The sequence below is a fragment of the Echiichthys vipera genome (genome assembly GCF_963691815.1).
Source record: "Echiichthys vipera genome assembly, chromosome: 9".
In the NCBI taxonomy this organism is placed as follows: domain Eukaryota; kingdom Metazoa; phylum Chordata; class Actinopteri; order Perciformes; family Trachinidae; genus Echiichthys; species Echiichthys vipera.
The window spans coordinates 19928948-19950969 of record NC_139834.1 but is presented as its reverse complement, the minus strand read 5'-3'; the positions used below and the strand labels follow the sequence as shown (position 1 = coordinate 19950969).

The 22022-nt window shown below is 40.0% G+C and overlaps 1 protein-coding gene across 6 annotated transcripts in view; it reads right to left on the bottom strand.

The window, feature by feature from the left end:
- Positions 1-720: 720 nt before the first annotated feature.
- kif1b (kinesin family member 1B) overlaps positions 721-22022 on the bottom strand; it is a 58947-nt gene continuing 37645 nt past the window's right edge. For 5 of the 6 annotated variants that reach the window (XM_083920040.1, XM_083920042.1, XM_083920043.1 and 2 more), the window contains 26 exons: positions 21010-21115; positions 19728-19876; positions 18297-18475; positions 17824-17961; positions 16412-16663; positions 14528-14646; positions 13915-14000; positions 13554-13683; positions 13088-13241; positions 12778-12868; positions 12564-12682; positions 11963-12018; positions 10761-10869; positions 10119-10185; positions 9823-9907; positions 9227-9332; positions 7399-7513; positions 7165-7298; positions 6846-7053; positions 6448-6708; positions 6273-6344; positions 5932-6053; positions 5674-5826; positions 5236-5428; positions 4189-4307; positions 721-4029 (listed from right to left, as the gene is read on the bottom strand). In XM_083920040.1, coding sequence (XP_083776166.1) covers positions 3987-4029; positions 4189-4307; positions 5236-5428; positions 5674-5826; positions 5932-6053; positions 6273-6344; positions 6448-6708; positions 6846-7053; positions 7165-7298; positions 7399-7513; positions 9227-9332; positions 9823-9907; positions 10119-10185; positions 10761-10869; positions 11963-12018; positions 12564-12682; positions 12778-12868; positions 13088-13241; positions 13554-13683; positions 13915-14000; positions 14528-14646; positions 16412-16663; positions 17824-17961; positions 18297-18475; positions 19728-19876; positions 21010-21115 — 3366 coding nt within the window. In that variant the 3' untranslated portion in view covers positions 721-3986. The remainder of the gene's footprint in view (positions 4030-4188; positions 4308-5235; positions 5429-5673; positions 5827-5931; positions 6054-6272; positions 6345-6447; positions 6709-6845; positions 7054-7164; positions 7299-7398; positions 7514-9226; positions 9333-9822; positions 9908-10118; positions 10186-10760; positions 10870-11962; positions 12019-12563; positions 12683-12777; positions 12869-13087; positions 13242-13553; positions 13684-13914; positions 14001-14527; positions 14647-16411; positions 16664-17823; positions 17962-18296; positions 18476-19727; positions 19877-21009; positions 21116-22022) is intronic. The other variant, XM_083920045.1, reaches the window with a different exon arrangement.

Below are 22022 nucleotides of genomic sequence, written 5' to 3'. Positions count from 1 at the left end.
AGGAGGTGATGTTTGGGCAAAGAATCCAGATTAAATGTGGTTTATGAATGTTTTTTTTTTCTATGCAAAAGTCCAAGTATATTAGTTGGTCAGAAAGTGCATTAGCCTCGAGACCGAGCCCGGGGTTTCACAGTGGAGAATTAATTTGATAAAAACAAACATTCACAGTCCATTTCTGCCAGAAAAAGGAAAATGAATGCACCGTTTGGGATGATTAAGTAAAATTACTCAACCTAAATCAAAATTGTGAGACGCTAAATCAACATTTTGGCTTACAAAGACGAATTAGGATTTTGTTTGGCATAGATAATTATTAGATCTACACCAAACATAGAAACGCATGAAGTCAATTATAAGTAAATGCTTTTTCTAAAAAGTATAAATTATAAGTCAAAAAGGTTGACATCATTTTGATTTAGTTTGTATATTTTAACATCGTACGCTTTTCCTATGTCGTCTTATGATGTTTAATGAACCAATAATAATAAAAAGAGTGATTCTATTTTCCTCATTCCTAACACATCTAATCCATCTAAACTTTCCTGGAAGAGATGCTTCAGTAACACAGCAGGTACCAGGAAGTTATAACATGTAAAAACATGTGGAAATGGGAGTTAAACTGCACAAAGGACGAGGAGACAAACAGGCAGCACTTGTTCTGCTAATGCACACTTTGCACTTTTATTGTTGCCTCATTCACTAAACAGTTCAATGGTGCAATATTACCATACACAGAATTAGGATATCTGCATGACACATCTATGCTATACAGCGAATGGATTATAATTATTACAAATACAGTAAACATATTTACATTTTAATTCAAGCTCCATACAACACAGATATTTACAAAATGAGTATGAAAATGAAACCAGTCTGACAAATAATGTACAGTGTTAATGTCGTGGTTTGTCTTTTTTTTCTCTTTTGGTGAACAAATCCAAAGGGAATGCAGTTTAACTGAAATTGAGTGTCAGAGGGGGGAGATGGAAAATATCATGGCTAGTTTTGTTCTGAAAGGCATCAACGGAAAAAAAAAGTGTTGAAGTGAAGAAAGACACCAGCACAACAATAGTATACTGTCATTTTAGGATGTCACTAGCTACTTTGTTTTATATTCCCTGATATTAGAAAAAATTAAAAATGAGTTAAAAACCACTCTTATCCCGTTGTAACTCAAGTGGCTTGCTAGTATGAGTTGTGAGTAAATATTCTTTAAATCAAAAGCAGACTTTCACTCAAACCACTTTCTAATAAAGAGGAAGCACTAATGTAACCCCTGAAAAAGATGCAGCGGGTTACATTTTAGTTCTCTTTTTTTTACCTAAAAGATGGAAAAACACACATCTTCATAGTACATTCAACGCTCTCCCAGACCGTTCAGATTGGAAGAGGCTGCCACGCCATCATTTGGTTCACTCTGAGTAGAACAACTAAACCGCACAGACTTTATTTAATCAGTTAGTTGAACCTTTTATTAATGTGCAAAGAGCTGCAAACTAATATATACATTGCAAACAATAAATACACAATTCAAAATAATATACCTCTGCAAATTAGAAGTGAAAATGTTTGCTCTGACGGGTCATCATATCGATATCTCACAAAATATGCTGAGGTTAATGTGAGGTATGATGCACTTAGAGCCTTCATCAGTACATAGATGGTTTTATACTATTTTTCTTTGATGGTCATTTTCCTCAGAAACAATCAGCAGGTTTTTGTTTCTCTGACCAGCAGGTTGGCTGACCTGAGGGCATTGAAGCTCTGCAATTCTAACTCATTCTGACTTCTGAGGCAAAGGTTTCTGTCTTTTACATCAGCAAACTATGAAGAGATGTCCCCAGTATCTCCACTAATATTTGTAACAGACGATGGCTGCCTCTGTTTCAACACCTTCAACCCTAAAGTCTCTTTGATACGACACAGTGGGCATACTACTGGTTGGTTGGCCAGAGTTTTTAATGCCCATCTGTGCTTGTTCACACTTCTACCATTTGAAGAGACAGAGGCATAATTTATCAGGAGCCAAATGCAGCAGCTATAGCATGATGTACAGAGCAAATATTCTTTATAAACAATATCAGAAATAAAACCTTTGAGTATATGTTGTCCCTTTCATATCACTTCTTTCTTTCTTATAAACAGCTATCCAGTGTAGCCTTGATATGTGCTCTCATCAGTACTCTCAGATAATCTTGGACTCAACATGTGAGATTTTGTCCTTTGTCTTGCTATAGATATGTGTTAATGTGCAAAATAAGGTCCAACACCAATACAGCTGGTTACAACTTAAAAGGTACAGTAAATGCCCTCTCTTACATTTTTGTATAAAAATTCCCTGGGGAATGATTAAAAGCATAATATAAAAAAAAACAACAATGTTAATAATTTAAAAAAAAAAAAGGGGAAAAGAAATGTCAACCCAATGAGAGTTAGATGAGTTTCAATTCAAGAACATGAATAGAAAATGAACTGTATGCTGATCTGTGGTGAACAGTAAATACTTCATTGCAGAGATTTAACCCCACGCTAGCATGACAGTGAGGGGGAGTCATGGGGTTGACTATTCATTATCCGTCCTGCAGGCTATGTGCTATAGCAGCTTCATCAATCATCTGCTGGCGTCAAGGCTAAAGCATTGCAACTTCATTCTTCTTTCTCTCTTCTTCCTCCCATTTCACCAGGTTTTGTTTCGTCTTCGGTATCACAAGTACATGATGGTTAAAAAAAATATTTGTAAATACTGAGACTCTGTTGAGGCTCAGCATGTTGGTGTAAGTAAAACTGCAAGAGGAGCTGAGAGGAATGTCTTAAATAAGCGTTAACTACCACACTGATCCCAGAACAGACTGTATGTACAAAGCATACTCTCTCTTTAGAGTACCGTCCGTCTTCCTCCTCCTTGGAACCCTGTTTTTTTTCTTTGAGATGAAATAGCAAAACGACAGGGACACATATCTACTCCTGCAAGGACGATTCATTGTCATGTTTTCACTGTTGAGATATGAAACAACCTTCATGCATGTAATTTTAATGTACGACTGCAAATAATCGCTTGACTGACGGCACTATCTGGGTTGGCGTTGGTCAATGTGCACGGACTGAGGAGTGGGCTCTAAACATCACAAGGATGACAGTGAGAATCGCTGAGTTGGGACCCATTTTTCAGACTTTACATTTTGTTTCTAGAGGCCGTTTAGGAGACGGCAGTGGGGCAAGCTAGAGGCAGCGGCCTGACGCGAATCTCGTGGAGAGAAGAAAAACCTTTGAATTCATTAGCAGCAATAGATCTTTAAGCAACCATGCTTTCCGTAGCAGAACGTAAACCGATTCGTCACTTGGAGATGTTTCTATATTTTCCCTTCATGGTTCCAACTGTAGGTTTTATCGGAAAGGTTTTTCAGTAAGCAAACATGGTTGTCTCCTGAGGACTGCTGCAGTTATCATGCGGGCATATTAATAATAATAATACAAAAAAGAAATAACCAGAAAATAAAATTAAACTCTTCTCGGTTGACAAATAACACTGATAGAGACAATTTCTTTACAGATGATTGGCAAACTGAAAATCAGTGGCTAGAAAAAACGGTTTCTGAAGAATCGTGCACACACAAGTAGACTATTACAACATGCTACTAGTTCGGGAGTTAGGGAATGACAACAAAGCGGAACAAAAGTAGACCCAAAAACATTGTCATAAAAACAAAAAACACAAAAAGCTGAGGAGGAGGAAGAGGAGGAGGGGAAGAGAGATAGAGAGGAGGAAAGCTAAGTTGGCAGAGGGATGTTGAAGGGAGAGGGGGAGGCAAATTTCTCTGGAACCGAAACTTTTAGTCGCATGAAAGGAGACTTAAGCCACAAGTCTACTTACAAGAGAAAACTGTCAAGAATCACAATGATTAATAAGTGTTAACACTTGGTATGTTCAAAAGGCTTTCCAGAAACAACGGAAGCCATGGTTTCCCGTGTGCCTGTAGACCCACTCAGTTCTTCATTAGGCCACTGCGCCTCCTCGCCAGCTTAGATCTGTGGGAACAAGATTTTATGTTGTGACGAGACAAGAATGCAGCTGCTGAAGAACGCACAGTTGCTTGCTGTTAAGCGTAGTGTAGGCGAAGTTTGTCTGTGTGTGTGTTTGTGTGTGTGTGTGTGTGTGTGTGTTTGTGTGTCTGTGTGTGTGTGTACCTTATCGTTCCTGCTAGCAGGGGGTTAAAAGCGTAGAGCCAGTCGTTCATGTCTTTCTCGTTGTTGGCCTGCAGGAGGATTCCTCGATGTTTTGTGCACACAGCAAACGTGTTGGGAGTCTAAAACGAAATCATCAACATTGAAATATAACATAGCTAATTTTAGACACATTCGAAATTCATTAACAGTTGATGCTTCTATGACTTATGTAAATGCGATGATTATGTCGCATCTGCATTTCTGTAGGCTGCCTTGAAATCCATTAGATCACTTCACAAACAAGCTATTAAAGTTTTAGACAAAAGATCAATGCAATACCACCACTGTGCCATACTGGGCAAATATAATATGCTTAGCCTTGATAGTCTCATATTGTAATAATTCATAATGCTGCTCAACTACCCTTGAAAGAATGTGTCCACCTTTGCCCTGAACGAATAGGCAGAGCTACAAGATCCATCGCAAGGGGAGATTGTAGCCTCCCAAATGGGAGCACTGCATTTATTTTATGCAGTGTGTGTGTCTGTGTGTGTGTGTGTGTGTGTGTGTGTGTGTGTGTGTGTGTGTGTGTGTGTGTGTGTGTGCATATCTTCTATTCTTTTTTTATTCTCTTCTATTGTTTTCACCTGCCCAGGGACTGCAGATGAAAATTAGCTGGTACAAATCATCTTTTTACACTATGTAACCATTTAATTTCGTACATGGTCCCTGAAACAAATAAACAAAAAATAAACTAAAATATAACTTTTCTGTTGCTAAAGGAGGATGGTTTTTTAATTTTTTTACTTCACATTTTTGTGAAAGACTTGACTGATGCAGTGTTTTCTTCTATTGAGGGATGCACAGGTATGTACTTTGTTGTGTTTTTAAAAAAAATATTATTATTATTTGTACAAGAAAGGTCAGACATAGAAAAAGTATGAAATGTGTAGGTGAGGTAGAAACCTACTAAGGGCTTATCTAAAAACCTCAATTTAACCTCTGGTTCAGTTTGTGACAAAGTAGATATTAAGAAGCAGGAACAAGCTTGATGACATGAATCTCTACCTTGAGCATGGCCTGCTGGTCTTCACTGTATTCCACCTGCGCTGTAGACAGGTTGAGGACACCTCGCTCCACGGGGTCCTTGTCGCTGTTGTAGATGAAGACGTAGGGCCGGCGCACAACCACAAAGTGCTTCACCCACGAGTTGGAGCGCGGCTCCATGAAGCTTAGGAAACCTTTCTTGGAAACCACCGACCTAAAATGGAGGAAAAAAAGTTCAGTTAAAAAATTCAAGTACTTGTTTTCTGCAAAAGAAAATTAGATTCACTTCCAGTTGAAAACACTCAGGTTCAGAAATCAATTCACATAATTTCAGCTTGGATTGGAAAACAGGATTATTTATTTGTGTTTTGACTGTGAGATGCATCTCATATTGATTTTTTTTTTTTAATTACATCGCTGGCTCTGCAACAGCAAAAGAGGTAACATGTCAGCACTCACCCTGGCCTCATTTCTTCAATATCAGGCACCAAGTTGAGGAACTCGTTCTTTCCGGCCCGTGCTAGGTAGGAGGTCTCCAGAGTGGGAACCATCGGGAAGTTTTCATAGTCTGAGCAGGAGGGACTGGAGGCACGGGAGCTGTTCTCTGGGGTCCTTGAGAACAATGTGCAACAAAGTGAGCGTCCTGGTGACAGCCTGCCAATAAATTCAATCTATAAAGATGAATTGTGTGTTGAGTGTGAAAGTAGAAAGTTTTACTTCTGGTCCATGGAACCACAGCGGGAGTCGGACAGAGAGGGGCAGGTGGAGGAGGGGGTGAGGGTGGCGCTGCTGAAGCTGGTCACTGATGGGTCACGTCCCATTGGTGAGATGTCAGAGAGCTAAAGGGAAAAAAAGAGCATGAAATATTAGTTAAACACATTATTTTATGTTTGAGAGGAACACTGCAAAATGAAAAATATCATTTGGAGTGTGCACTGAATACTAAAGAAAGTATTGGTAGATCTCTACAGAATATGAGCACTGAGATAAATCTAAACCAAACTGTGTAGAAACTACTTTTAAAGTAAGCAAGTTTCTGTCTATCTATCATGACTCACCTTGCAGTCACTGATACTGCTGACAACTTGATTATATTCACTGTTGTAGGTGTGTGTCAGGAGGCGCAGGCACTATAAGAGAACAAAGATGAGACTGATCTGTTCACAGCAGAGGAGAGGCAACAATGAGTAAATCACCACTGTCAGTATCCCATAATACTGCAGCTGCTCTCACCTTAGTGGCCAATTCCTTCTCACGATCCACCAGGCTCTCAATGTCGGCCGAGTCGTAGCCGCTGCTCTCACTGGGCGTGATGGCGCTTTCAAAGGTGGTGCTGGAGATCTGCGAGGAGATGGAGGTGGAGGTGGACAGGCTGCCTGAGCTCATGCTGGGGGACAGGAACTCGCTCAGGGACTTGGTGGTGGGAGCTGTTCCCACTGGAGCATCATCTCCCAGCTTCTCCCTCAGCAGGAGCAGGTGACGGGTCTTCTCCACCTGGATAAGTGACAAGGGCGGGCGTTAGATACAATTTAAGTTTCCATCCTAAGAAGAAACTTTGTAAAAGGAAATTGGCCATTTTACTTTAAGATTGCAGGTAAATGTGAGTCTTTAAGGACTCTTTAAAGACCCACCTCATGCAGTTGCTCCATTTTCTCCAGCTCCCATTGGTGCTCCAGGATGAGACTGTCTCCTCTGGGTCTCCAGCCGGCCAGGTTCTCCTCTCCTCGCACATAAGCCACTGATGTGTCCAGAATCTTCCTCCTCCTCCGCTGCATTCCTGGGCTTCCAGTGTCAGACATCTTGCACAAGCTCAGCTCGTAGATGCCAGTGACTCGATTGCTGTGATGAAGCAGAAGAGATCCTATTCAAGAGTACTGTATGGATATAACATGATCCAACCGTCTTTCATGTGGGTGATAGAACTGGGTATAAGGCAGTCTGAAGGCTTACCAGTCAGGTGTCTTGGAATATCCACTTCCAAAGAGGTTCCTGAGGGAACGGGGAGGGGAGATTTTTGCATCTCTTGAGTAGAAGACCATACAGATGTCTTTGGTAATAATAGCAGGCTGGATGCAATGGTCCAGCTGTGAAGAGGACACATTGCGAGTTTGTTAGATACGTTACCAAAAGGGTTAAACATAGGGCTCAATGCATAAAGGTCAACACAACAGAGCAATGACTGACCTCCAGATATGCAGACAGGGTCATGTAGATCTTCTCTCCATATGGAGTGACTCTGTTTAGCAGGAGGGAGTTGTGCAGGGAACTGTCCCACACTGCCTCGAAGCGGTAGAAAGTCCTGAAGGAGTAAAACAAAAAATCTTCACTCGTTAACCAAATAAAACGATAAAACAAGTGTTAGTGCTTTCTTAACAACAGAGTGTGTAAATTATTGTATGTTAACAGCAGCAGTGATTAAACCACAAGGAACAACTATCCATTCTAATTTTGTAAATAACTACTTATATGCTTAATTTCCACTGGTTTGGCTCGGCTCGACTCAGTTTTGGTACCAGGCACTTTTCTATATTTCTACTACGGATAGTGCCCCCTTGGTGCAGGCAGGAATCTCAGCTGATCGCCATAGCGACACTCGATGGATACTTTCATCTGCAATTATACAGCGTTTTGTACATATAGTAGTGTACAGTGTAGTTTTGAGGGGTGACATTTTACGGAAAACCCCCAAAAAATTGAGTGAAAAAGGGAGCAGAGCTGTGCCGTGCCGTGCCATGCGTCGGAAATGCGGCAACAGGGACAGATATCATCCTGTAATGGATGTAGTGAGTACAACTATGACAGTGAACACCTTGAATTGACTGAAGTGGCCCTCACACTAATCCTTAGTCGTGACAAGATGTGAGTAGGCACAACGAGGTGGGAGCTTGACAATAGACACAACGTGATCAGTAGTCACAGTACTTAACAGATTGTCAGGAATGTGGAGAGTACAGTGATCTGTGTGTCACATATGTGAGAATATAGTACTCATCTGTTCTGCATGTCATGTTTAAGCTGTGATACAAATAATATATCTCATAGTATCAATGTAACAACCACCAGGCTACTCTACAGATACATAAACTAAAAGGAATACATTGATTTACTGCTATTTTATAGCACATTGTTCAATAGAAATGACGGCTAGGCTCATTCCTTGTTCCTGTCTTTGGCAGCAGGGGGCACTCTTACCCACAGACTGAGAGCTAGAGCTGCCCTGTTGGCTCCTCAGTGGCCTTGGTTGTTATTGAGTTACATCCACACAGTGAATGACAACTGAGAGGAACACATTCATTTGGAAATCTTGGTGCCAGAGCAGATTAACATACCATGACACAAACTAACACAAACAAAGGTTTCGCATTTGCATGTAAATCACCTTTACTTGTCCTTAAATAAGCTGGAATAGGATTTTTCTTTTGTTTTGTTCAGATGCTTAAAATGATTGGACATAAAGGCAGACCTAATGCAACATGCCAAAAAAAATGTGGAGAACTTATTTCTATGAATCTATAGATCTAAAGAGAAGCATAAAGGTCTTTCACAGAAGGAGCCTTATGTTCTCTGGTCACTGGTACCTATCAATATCCTTATCAATAGAAAGCCTGAGCACAATCAAGAGTCCAGCCGCAGCAGGAGGAAAGAGAGTGCAAAGACAAAAAGAGAGAAGCACACAATGAACAGGAAAATCAACAGCAGTGAAATGGAAAATGATCATGCAATGATTCCACCGAGCCTTCAGCAAATATAAAATATTTGAGACAAATTAAGGCAAGAAATCAACAACACGTGGAAATAATGGGAAAAAAATGATAGAATAACTGGAGTTGACATTTGCTGTATTTAAAAAATGTCTTTCAGTATAGGCTTGGGATAATAATTGTACAGAAAACAAGCAGAATGTCAGCAACAAATCTTCATTTAGCACCAATACATTGATTTAAACCTTGAAATGTTGTGACCACTGAATATGCGCTGGCTCTTAAGTACAGTTGGTAGGAATTTCAGCTACCTGTTGACGTTGTGGGACGACTTGATGTTCTTGGCAGAAATTATATTGAGGGACAGGACAGCATCAGCGGCGCTATCATCCACTTCAGCCTTGCTCCTGATACGACCTGGTGGGACACAGAGCGACACATCAACATCTTGTCACAGATTATAAACGCCTCCTATAGGAGCTCAGCTACAGAATAGTTTAACAGCCATATTTTCACAGTGTCCAGCAGCAAGACACACATACCCGCTTACTCACAAGCCTCTCTGGATAAAAATATCCGCAGCTCAAAGTGTAAAATGTGAAATGTAATTATTTTGTCCATCAGCTACAGCTACAGTACAAACTACTTAAAGAGAGATGGCAGTATGAGGCGAAACAAACTGGAATTATTTCTGAGGAAATATATTCAGTGTTGCCTCACAAACTGAGTTTCCTCTGAGACATTCAAAGGTGTTGTACCAAACTGTCGCACTGATTCTGCTGTGTAAATGAGGAAACAATCATGTAGCAACACCCTCTTCTACTGTAGTACAGCAGTGTTTGTGTCACTGGTGTCTGTTTGCTGTAGAAAGGGGGAAACCAGTAATCCCCGGAGGAAGGCCGCTCACCCACGACCAGCTCGCGAACATCCTTCCAATGGAGCTCGCTTCCCTTCTCATGGATGAGAGTCACCGTGATCCTCCGCTGGATCCCCTGCAGCAACACATGACAGGAGCTTAGCATCAGACTAGATACGGCTGGAACTAAATTAAGTGCAAAATGTTTCTTGTAAAAAAGAAATACGATTTACTTGTTTACACAAAAGAAAATAGGACATTCCCTTTGATTTTGCAAGTTAATAAGTGTGTGCAATATACACCTTATAGAATGAGTGATTAGTGTGAATGATCAGTAGGAACTGTACCTGGTGCAGTAGGTAGGTGCCATTGCAGGGCAGTCCTCCGCTGTGATCCACTACAGCTGGGATGTACCTGTGGAGGGAGGGAGCTCATACTCAGCCTGGACACTTCAAATAACATCTCTATTTTGATGAATCACAACCAAAAATAAAGTATTTACCTTTTAGAAAATGACACACATAAACAAGGACTATTCTGGTTCAAATCCAAACCTTTCTAATCCTTTTTCATGGAGTTTAGAGTGATTTATTGTCCATAGGCTGCTTAAATGTGCCCTAGCAGAGCCCTGAGAGAGCAGACTCACTCACTTATACAGACACTAACAAACCTTCTCGTTTTTTTGAAACTGTCGTATCAGACTTTTACTGTATTTGTGGCCCATAGCGAGTAGCAACTGAAAGGTTGTTACATCTAAGGACAAATTTGACTAAATATGACCCTTGATTTATTTTGCATAAACACACTGAAATTGTTAAGTTGGAAGTATTGCTTTCTTTGTAGTATTAGGATGAGCACTTCGGTGAATGAACCCCAGATCTCACACCAGGTGTCTTTTTGAAATAACAAATGAACATTAAGTGTCTGATAAATTTTATCTGCTGCTTTATGTAAATCAAAGATGAACGTAGTGTGGTGTAGACACTCACTCTCCTGTGGGCTCCAGCTCGCTGATCTCAAACCAGACCAGCAGGTCGTACTTGCTGACGCACTGACCCAGGTTGGACTTGGTGATGGTGTTCAACTTGGTCGCTGGAACTGGCACACACACAAGCTGTATGTTAATTTCTTAATAATAGTAATAATGCAATAATAATAATAAACAGGCAATACAACATGTTATATTCACCAAACAGTTGCCCATACTGAGATGCATTGAGGACCTAAATCACAGATTACACCTCCACCGACAGCACTCTACTGTCTGAAACATCAGGATTATGTTGCTGTTGAATTGGTCTAATCTCTGAGGCACACAGCTACATTAATTTGTGTTCAATGGGGTTAAAATGAACATTCCACATGAAAACTACTGTAATTGGACAGGAGCTGAACCTATAAAGGCTTACAGTAAGCCTCTGGATTGTGGTTTATGCTGTGAATGCTATGTCAGTGATCCTCTATGATTATGATTACTATTATTTGGCTAAAGATTCATCATATGCATCGGATTTACCTGCAGGTGTCAGCTCAGGCCGGTATATAAGCGACAGGGGATGGTTGAACTGAGCTGACTGGACCTAAATAAACCTGCAGCAGGGTGCAGCACGCATAACTACTCTGCAGTGATGCTGCAGTCACATGAGCAAAGCACAGCACAAGTCTAATCACTACAACACAGGTGCATCTAATGCCTTAGCTACTACAGTGTTCGCTGTACCAACCATGGTGCCTGGGCACAATAAATACAGGGTCATTGGGCACTGGGAGGAAGATGAAGTGAGAGAGCTGGTCAGCCTCGTCTTCCAGACTGGCCACGGCAGAGGAGGCCAGGGCGTTGGCGTGTTCGGACAGAGTGTCCAGCACTTTGCAGTTCACATAGCCAGTCATCAGGTAGCGGACCAACTCTATCTTACGGGTATGGTCTGGGATTTCAATGTATGTCATTGTTTGAATGGTAAGACAGATTGTGAAAAAGGAGACGTGGAAGAGGGAGGACGGAGTTGGGTAAGAGGATTATGGATGGTGTGAGAGTGATTAAATTAGACAAAAAATCCAAAGGAAGCGAGAAATGAAAGAAAAGTGGAAGGAAATATGAGGCATGCTGATACAACCATAATGAACAGAAGACATAAGCTGAAATGAGGGTGACAGGTGCAGAACATATTGCTGGTGACATTAAAATCCTTACCTGGTTTAGACAGAGGCATGGGAATGGGGTAGTATTTCCTTGACGGTGTTGGAGGGCTGTTAAAATAAATGTACAATTAACTTAAAATACAGAAACAAAATCTATCTGGGTTACCAAATATGAATAAATACAGCATTAGAAAAACACTTTTTAAGCAGGAGTGCTCAAAGTTTTGATGACTGAGTGCCAAATTAGGAAACCAGCATATGATTGAGGGCCACACAGGAAAAAAATGCAGTTGCAAGTTATCCACAGAATTCGTTAGCCAACAGCAGTAACATCCATGATGGGATTTAATTCCTGTGACGCTCGAAAAAGGTGCCTCTAGTTGCCATGCCACCAGTAGCTTTCTACAAGTTGGCATTTCTAACCTGGCTTGTTTGGGGGTCACAGTTTGACGCAGAAGCCGAGAAGTGTATTAAATATGAGCTATTGAAAGTGAAAGCATTGAAATGGACTTCAGATGATTAAAATATAATGCATGAATTTCCTGTCAGGTTCGGGGGGCAGCACAAAATGTTTCTGACGGCTGCCACTGAGCAACTATGCTTTAAAGTATACAGCATCTCCACAGAAGAATGTTTTTATTAACTGCACAAACCTGATCAGGTCCTGGCCGTGAAAATGCAGCGGGTGCTGCTGGTAATGGCCGAACACTTCAAACACGATGGGCTTGCTCTTGATGTACTCAATGAAGGACTCTGTGACCTCAACTGAAATCTGCTCCAACAGAGAAAAAGAGTGGGTTGTCAAAATTAATTTGAATTTATAGAGCTATTAAACTATAGTGTATGTGTGCATAAGCGTGCACTCACGTTCTGGACGTGGTAAAAGCCCAGAGGAGCTCCTTTGCCGGCGTTCTTCAGAGGCTCGGTGGAAAAAGCCTCGTCATGACGATGCATGAAACTAAGGAAATAAATATATAAATAAATGTCACTTTTATTAGACTGAAGGATGAGGACGTTTCTGAATGTCATTAATTGTTAATCTACAGCTAGAACACGTTATTGTTCTTATTATTCTCTGTTGCGATGGTGAAAATTAATTTAAATTTCAAAGATAAAGCTTTATTAGATTTAGTAAACACAGACTATTTCTGATGATTGGATAGGATTGTGGACTCACTTGAATTGGCAGAAGATGTCTGCGTACTCCGGCGGGATGCCGTTGGCCTGGAGCACAGTAACACGGAAGGTAAAGATGCTTCCCACCTCTAGCTGGCCTGCCAGACCGTCACCACAACTCAGCTTGGTGTCTGGGATGTTACCCAGCTTGAGGTCTGAAGAAAGCCACAGGGGAAGGTTAGCTGTGATTTACTGAAAATGAGCTGCACCTGCAATGGTGCGTTGTAATCTGCATATGAATTCTAAAGCCTGCACAACACAATCAAACTGGTTTCCGCACATTATGAAGCTTGTGATTTGTAGAAACATTCCTTCACAAAGTGAGAAAAATGGCATCAGTCTCATTTCCATGACTATACATTTGAAGCCCTCCTTTGCATTAAACAGGACCATCTGCCAAGTGTGTATCCCGTTGGGCTGAGAGGTCGAAATTTACGAGTGGAGAGGTGAAGGTCTGGAAGCCATACCCATGTCATTGATTCTGTTGAGCTCCTCTGAGGGTGTGATGACATCTGAACTCTGGCCCTGACCCTCCACAATGCGCAGCTCTTCCAGGGACATGCCGGAGCGGGTCATAACCGTGGAGGGAAAGTCATTCTGATTGGACAAAAAGGAGATGCAGGAGGAGGAAGACATTAGTATATAGCTGGTTGAGCGAAAAGGAATAAACAAATCTCCACCTGTGTGAATGCATTTCTATATTTCTATAAAATAATTTCATCTGGCGACTTCATGTTTTACTCCAAATATCATACACCCACTCTCTTAGACAGAGAAAAAAAGTATGTCTTGAAGCATAAAACTACTTTCATCTGACTCGGGGCTTACCTTTTTGAAGTACTCATCATCAAAAGAAATCTTGGCTGTTCCAGACTGTCTAACTCCTGACCCGTAGTCTGGGGCCTCCTCATCAGCTACAAAGAGACAAATCATACTTTTATCAGGATCTATCGCAACTGACTTAAGCAGTCAAAAGACATCAAGAGGAAAACACGGAGAGAATCTCAGGGAATCTACTCATTGCCACTAGTGGCTTTTTAAAAATGTTTTCACACTGATGTCAAAATAGAAGTTAGAACCATTCATCTAGCTATTTGGTTTGAGTTTTATATATTTTGGTATCTAAATAATAAAATATGGCACAAATACATGGAATTGATACACAGTACGTGGCAATAACGTATGTTAATGTATTAAGAATTGCAAATGTATCAAGAATCAGTGCATTTTTTTATATTATTATGTTTTAGATACGTTTCTCTGGCTGTTTTACCCGTGTCTTTTTATGCATGTGGAATGATATTTTTATGGATGCAGCATGGAAGGAAGCCTAATCCAAATTTCCATCAATGTAAGTGAATCTTGAACGAGTGATTAGCAGGATATCGCCTGTGCATGAAGATCCTAACAGTCTTGCTCATTAATCTCATTAATTACTCACCAGCTATAGCCTGGACCCCCACACGCAGGAAACCCCGCACCTCGCCCTTCTCTGTTACTATGGCAACACGGTGCACCAGTGGCACAGGGTACAGCAGGTTGCTCAGGTACACGAAAGCTCTGAGAGTATAAAGGAGGAGAGAGATTTAAAAACCAGCAGTAAACAACTGCAGTAAAATTGTATTCATGATAGTGAATTTTTTTCTTGTTACTTTTTTTGTTATATCAGTGCCATCTGTTGCATTTAATTAAGTCAATTCAAAGCAAATGAAATATCCACTGTCCACTAAAAAATATCACAGTGGGGACAGAGAGACAATTTTCTGACAGCTCTACATTATCTACAGAGTGAGAAATATGTCTTCTCAATGATTTAAACATCAAAATGAGCACAAACATTTTCAGTGTTTAGCATATATTAATGACTACTATAACAGTGAAATATTAGTGACAATTATGTTAAGAAATGAGCAAAACTAAAACCAAGAAAAACGCGTTGTGCATTGAAATCCGCAGCAGTTTAAACCATCCATTTTATTTTGAAACCACGTGACGTGGTGATGACAGGTCGCCTGGGATGCAGCAGTAAAGGCTGTTAAAGTGTGGTTTATTGTGTCATATTATGGCAATGTTGGTTTCTAACTCACACACTCACTGACATTTTGTTTTGTAGGGTTTGATTTGTTTTGTTGCACCCCCGGTAACCTGCTCTTTCTCTTTCTCTGTCTCACCTCCCTCCTCTTCCTCCTTCCCTCCCTCTGACAGGAGACTCAAGGCCGAGTCGAAGGAGGGATATCAATCTGTAAAATCTCTAAAGACACTGTGACGAGGTAACAGAGCTACGACTGTTGCAGAGTCTGGCTGGCCTGCAGCCTGCATTGATCCAAGAGAGATTAGCAAACACTGTTTATTACTCAGCTATGACGTTTACGGCGTGGAGGCAAGAGCCTCACTACATGTGCTGTGATTTCAAATGCTGCTGCAGCGTATTATTTCATCTTGACAATTCATTAAAACAAACACAAATAAGCATGATTATGTGACTGACAACTACCAGTGAGTTAATATAATCAACAATGCATAACAAGTGCAATGTTAAAGCAAATAACATTAAAACAAATGTTTTTTTTATGTAATGTCATAAATAAAATGAAAAACAAAATCAAACAAGGTTTAAACAATTAAAAATAAAATAACATGACAGGCAGCTAATCAACTTAGACACAGCAAATACATGTAGTTCACACACAGATGGAAGTTAATACAGTCAGCGTCGTGAGGTTGTGGGGGATGAGACATCACACTGGGAGGAGGTGGAGAGAAAAGGATGGTGGCTTTTCAATTTTTGTGAACTGAGTCTAAATTCAAAGTAACCCATATAAAGCAGGCCTGTGAGCAAAGAAGCATGACTAATCATATTAAATTCAAAACTGGTCCAATTTATCTCTGCAAAGCTGCAATGAATACATGATCTGATTCTGGAATTATTTTTTCACCACAGAGGGCTTTACTGATAATTGCTTATAGTATTTGCTCACATTTTTTAAGATTCTGATTGGCCAGCTATAATAATAAGTAAAATGATATATTATATCCTAAACACCTACTGAACCTGGATGTTGGGTGCAACATCAGTCTTTCCATCATCTATGTCAACATTCATACACTGAACATGAAACCTATCTTATAAAATATTAATTTTTATAAATTTTTATTTGTGTTTTTTCATACCTTTTAAAAAAATATATTTTTACAGAAACTGTTTTCTAACCCTCTTTATCTGTGTGATTAAAAATGATCCACTGTAAACCAAGCCATCATCCACCCAAACTCCTGTCCCAGCCTGTGTGTGGAGGACATGAGATTGCCACTGCCAGTCACCAACCTTCCCACAAGGATGAACCAGGGGGAGCGGTCATAGAAGGGGTCCTGTCCGTCGCTGAAGATGTCCGAGCCCTCTTCAGTGCCGGCATCTGAGCTGGTGTCATCCACGAAAGCCTCGTCGTCGATCAAGTCGGACATCTCGCTCTGCCGCTCGTCTGCCAGCTCGGTGATCTCGGAGTCGGTGGTGGAGAAGGTAGGAGAGGGTGTGCGGTCAGCCAGGTGCTCATTAACACATCCGTGGAAGATAGGGGAGCTGAGCGCGTTGGTAGTTTTGGAACAGTGGCAAAAACCAAGGAAAGGTAACAATGGAGTAACAGAAGAGTTAAACAGGCTCCTTCATTAAGTATAAGATGTGATACTTCACTTTGGCATCGTTTTCCCTCAAATTGTATGTTGTTTGGTAGTTTACTACAACACATTTACCATGTTTTTGTATCATTTGAATTGCAAAGTAATTCACTTAATTAATAACATTTTCATTTCTAATACTAATATCTTGAAACTTATGCAAATGGTATAGAAGGATTAATTTAATAAACACCAGGTATTACAAGACGCTTCTACAGTAGGTGCCATAGCAGTTTATAGAAATGACGATGTTATACCAAAATGAAATGCCACTTTAAAAGGATTAACATATAAATTGCCCAATGTATGCTGGCTGAGAGAGGATAAAATACAAAATGCCACACATTTCCTTTTTATCCAAATCCACTATGTTGTTAACCTGCTTTTGTATGAACTGGAAGGGATATAAACATGAGAACGGCAACAGACAGCAAAATGATACAATGGATACATGAAAATGACTTAATTTCTGATAGATTGTAAAAAACAAAAAAAACAACAACAACAAAAACATTAAAACAATTCAAAAATGTGCGGATGTCAAATAAAATAATAAATAAACAAATATTGATAAGTGACATGAAATCATGAACACCAAATAGAACCACAAATGTAACATCAAATTATAAACATGACAAAAAAAAAAAATAATACAACGAAAGATTACATGAGCATTAAAAATAACAACAGATATAAATGATGCCAAACATGTGATATCACAGATACACATACTCCAATGACAGCAAAATAATGTGTGTAACAGAATCCGGTCATGAAAATGAAAAATGGAATGTAAATGCAAAGCAAATGGATCAGAAAGCTGATTGAGAGAAGCCACAAAACAAAAAAACAGGCAACAACCACTGCAAAAACAATATTCAAACAAGTTGTTTGGTGATAAACTACAGTAACAAATGCAGTATTAAGGGCTGCGCCGACCAAGGATTTTCTTGGTCAACCAGTGGTCGTCATTTAGAGTGATTAGTCGACTAATCGACGTATGGTCGACTATTTTGGGGCAGCCCTAGCAGTATTGTATGTATTTTTTGTAAATGAGTTACATACCTCCCCACGAGTTTAAACCAATGGAAGCGGTCATAGAAGGGGTCATTTCCTGTCAGAGAGCCCTCGCCTTCCTCCTGGTTTGTGGAGGCCATTTCTCCAGCACGGTCATACATCTCTCTCATCTGGTCCAGCCTCTGCCTGCAAATGACAGCGGAGTGCACTTAACATAATGAGCAGCGGAGAGAGAATATACACCTCACTTAATAGATGCAGGGAAGAGATGTACATATGTCAGTCTCATAATCAACTGTATATTTGTACTTTTTTTTCTTGTACTGAAGGCATGAGAGAAGATCTGACAACAGACTGAGATGTGAACATTTGATCAAAAGCAGAATGTAGTGATTGATTATTTCTAAAACTGAATGTGCATAATAGATGAGATGTTGCACTGGCTAAGTTTTACATTTTAAACACACAGTATCTAAATCTCCTAAAACTAGGACTAGTTTAAGGTAAGATATGGGCATTACTTGAGTTTATCAAGGGACCAGTAGTGCGTGGCTCCGTTCTTCAGGTCCTGAACTTCTACGGCCACCACGGTGCGGGGGAAAGGCCTGGAGTCACGCTCTTTCTCTGGCTCAGGCGACACAAGCTCCGGGGGCAGCGGGGAGTACAGAGTATCTGTCAGCAGGACAAACTGGAACTGGACCTGAAGAATGGAAGAGGTGTTGGAAAGGGAAGAATAAACAAGAGAGTTTAAAAAAACATCAAGCCAAGTCAAGTAAAGTCCATTCCTACTTTGTTTTGTCAATTAAAAGACTCACAAGACATGCATGACTCACTGTCTTTTCTAGTATTTAACTGCAGATATACCACGGTTGAAAGGTCAAACAAATCCATAACATCCTCTAATTTGTGGCCTTTTTCTACCCAGCATCCTCTGAGGGGCGAATGCTCAACCAATTACAACACTGGATATAAATTACAGACAGAAACCCACAAATAAATAAAAGTCCTGGTAAAATGTCTTTGTGACAGATGCCCCATCTCCATTATCAATCATATAGACCCTAGAACTGGACGAGAACATAAATCCCACTGGCCTCCTGATGGGGAAGGTAGACCGTGGCAGACCAGCTTTTGATTCATAACAAATGTAATCTCTCTATGTGACGATGAGTCAACCCCCCCCCCGCTCTAGGTAATGTGAAGAATTGACTTCTACACTATCTCAAACACACATTTTGTTTTAAGCTAAATGTCTAGTTAAATAACTCACTAGAACCATACTGGGCTAAATAGAAATCCTGTGGCGCCTTTCATGACATCATTACACCGTCACTTCGCTTCACAGTCGAACATCCCAGAACCGGATGCTCAATAGCTATTAGGGTGATTCACTTGTGTGGCTGCCAGATGTGTACGGGACTGGAAGACAAATACACTTCGGATCACTAGTTTATATCACACTTTACCAACCTTTAACATGACTCCTTTAAAAAGGTCTCCAATTCTTTTCCCTAACATAATTACCAGCCGTGACAGTGACGCTGGTATTGATTTCACCTTGTGAGTCAGTGTGTGTGTCATCATCTACTGTAGCGGGAACTAAAACAGAGGCCGTTTTGAATATTTTGCTAGGTGTTTATATGTCTGTCTGTGGCCAGATTTTGTCACTGTGATAGCGTTGCAACTGTGCAAAATTAAAATGAAGATAGAATGCAAAAATGGGTGTGATCCGAGCAAGAGGGCCGGAAGTAGAGGGGTAGAAAGTAGAGAAGGGGCCATTGCCCCACCATTCTATGCCCCTGTCCGACTAAGTCTGGTGTGATTCCACTGCAAGGTGGCCCTTCAGTTTTATTTTGTGCTACACAAATTAAGTTATAATATCTTTACTCTCAAAGCTGGAAAACTCATCTTTATGCTAAACTACATTAAACTCAAGCATAATTTTTGCTTACTTTCTTCTTTAGCTCCACACTAATTGCGTTGGCCTCCTTCAGGTAGACAGCGTTTCCCCACAGCTGGTCACGGAGGGAAGTGAACTGATGGTACCTCCACTTCCTGAAAGCCCACTGGGCCAACTCAAACTCATGCTGTGTCCATGGCACTGCAGGAAGACAGGAGACACAGGTGATCTTAACATGCATATAAAGATTAACACATAAACCATAAAAAAGGACCATACCAGTGATTTTACTTGTTTTAGCCCAACTACAAACCCACTGTACTTTACATTAGTGCCTGCCCCAGATTATTCATAATGTGGAATATGTTTTCACCTTTATTTTAAATCAATATTTCTTGCAAGCAGTGACTGTGCTGAAAACCTTTTGTTTCTGTGTTCAGGGACCTCTAAAATATGAATTTACAGTCAGCTTCAGAAAGGCATTAAATTGAAAGGCATCATTGTAGGAAAATCAATCCCAAGAGACAAACAGTGAGAACTTGTGTTGTTTCTTGTATAAGCCACAGTGCGTCACACAAAGGCAAAGACACATTTTATCCCCAAATTTCAAAACATAATATTAGAACCTGCTAATGCGCTCACCTTGATTAAAACCTACTATATTCCGGGGAATAGATTTATTTCAACTTAACATTGTGTTACCTTGATGGATGAGATGACTCTAAATGCAATAAGAGTCGAAGTTAATCATTCTGATGCTGTTAAAGGTTTGGTGAAATCAATAATGTTTGTAAACACAGGAATAAATTAGTACTATATCATCAATGTAGTCAGACAGGAAAAAAAGTTATTTGTCCTTTTTTCCAGGAAAAATGTGTTGTGCTGCCTGGGAAGAAGATGAATAGATTTAAACTGAAAGACTGCTTGCTTAAGAACACTGTTGCCAGTCATTTAAAGGCAATTATTAATAGTTGATGGGCTAAAACAATAAATACCATACCTATGGTCCTTTAGACTTCAAAGTAAAATGATGTTATTATTAGTATGTTTTATTTCAAAAGGAATTAGACGATTTTTGCTCATGGACTAGTTTGATTTCATACTTTGAATAGGTAATTAGTACGGCAATATTTTTTAATTTAAATGAATCTAAATTAGGTTGATGTTACATTTTTTCTGATTATAAAACAGGATATACGCACATCCCAGAAGTTTAGGCTCTGGACAGAAATGTGGAAGAAAACAAACATTTATATATACTGTAAATATTTATATGGGGCTTATATACATGAAGTAAAGAAATATCTGCAGGACTGAAGATTTAAAGTACACACCTTCCTCTTCCTCCTCCTCCTCCAGCTCTTCTTCATCAGGTGTCTCAGCTACCAGAGAAATAGTCTCCACCTGTTTCTGAAGTTCCTGCAATTTGCTCTCGTACACCTGGACACCAACACACAGGGACGAGGAAAGAGAACATGGACAATTCTCTATGAGCCGCAACAACCGGTGAACTTAGCCAATCATCTGCACCACATTTTAACCCAAAATACGCAGTATTACGAAGGGACTACTGACATCTATGGTTTCTGGCCCAAATGATGCACTGATACATGCAGCTGGATGTGTAAACAATGCAATGTGAAATTAAAGTGAATTTACAATTATATAAAATATGTAACAAGACTAATTTTCGTTGTTTTCTTATACTGTGCAGGGTATTTTATACTGTATGTGAAACACTAGCAGTGAAAAGTATTGATTACTTGAAGATATGAAAAGTATAAAATATATTACACAATCAATAATCATGTCTACTGTCAGAAAACGAAAGACATTATCCAAAACTAAACATCTGAAATAATTAAAAAAAGTTCTGTTGAAAAAGGCAAAAAAGTACAAGAAATTTTCTACTTTCTAATTACTGCAAAGATTTTTTTGATGTTCTGGAAATTAAATAATGAAATATGTTATATTCTGGGAGAAATTGCTGGAAAGGAAGAGGAGAGGTGCTTGTTGAAGCTAAGTCAACTGTAATCCAATGAGGGGCGCCATCATCATCATCATCAGAGCAGGACAGGCTGTGGTCCCGATGACCTCATCCTGTTTGTTCAGTGTCTTCTGGGAAGACAATGCAGCCTTTTCATTTGTCATTAACCTCCTCCTCCCTGCTGAAATCCTAACAACGAGCTAAAAGCTGAATTCTCTCCATTCAAACAACCTTTGTGAATCCAAAAAGCAAGTTTTACTGAATGTGGTCAAGCTGTTAGTGTAACACAACGTGTACCATAATGATAAGAGTATTTGAAGCGGTTTCAAAACATGAATGTTTAAAAGGAGCTGTACTCAA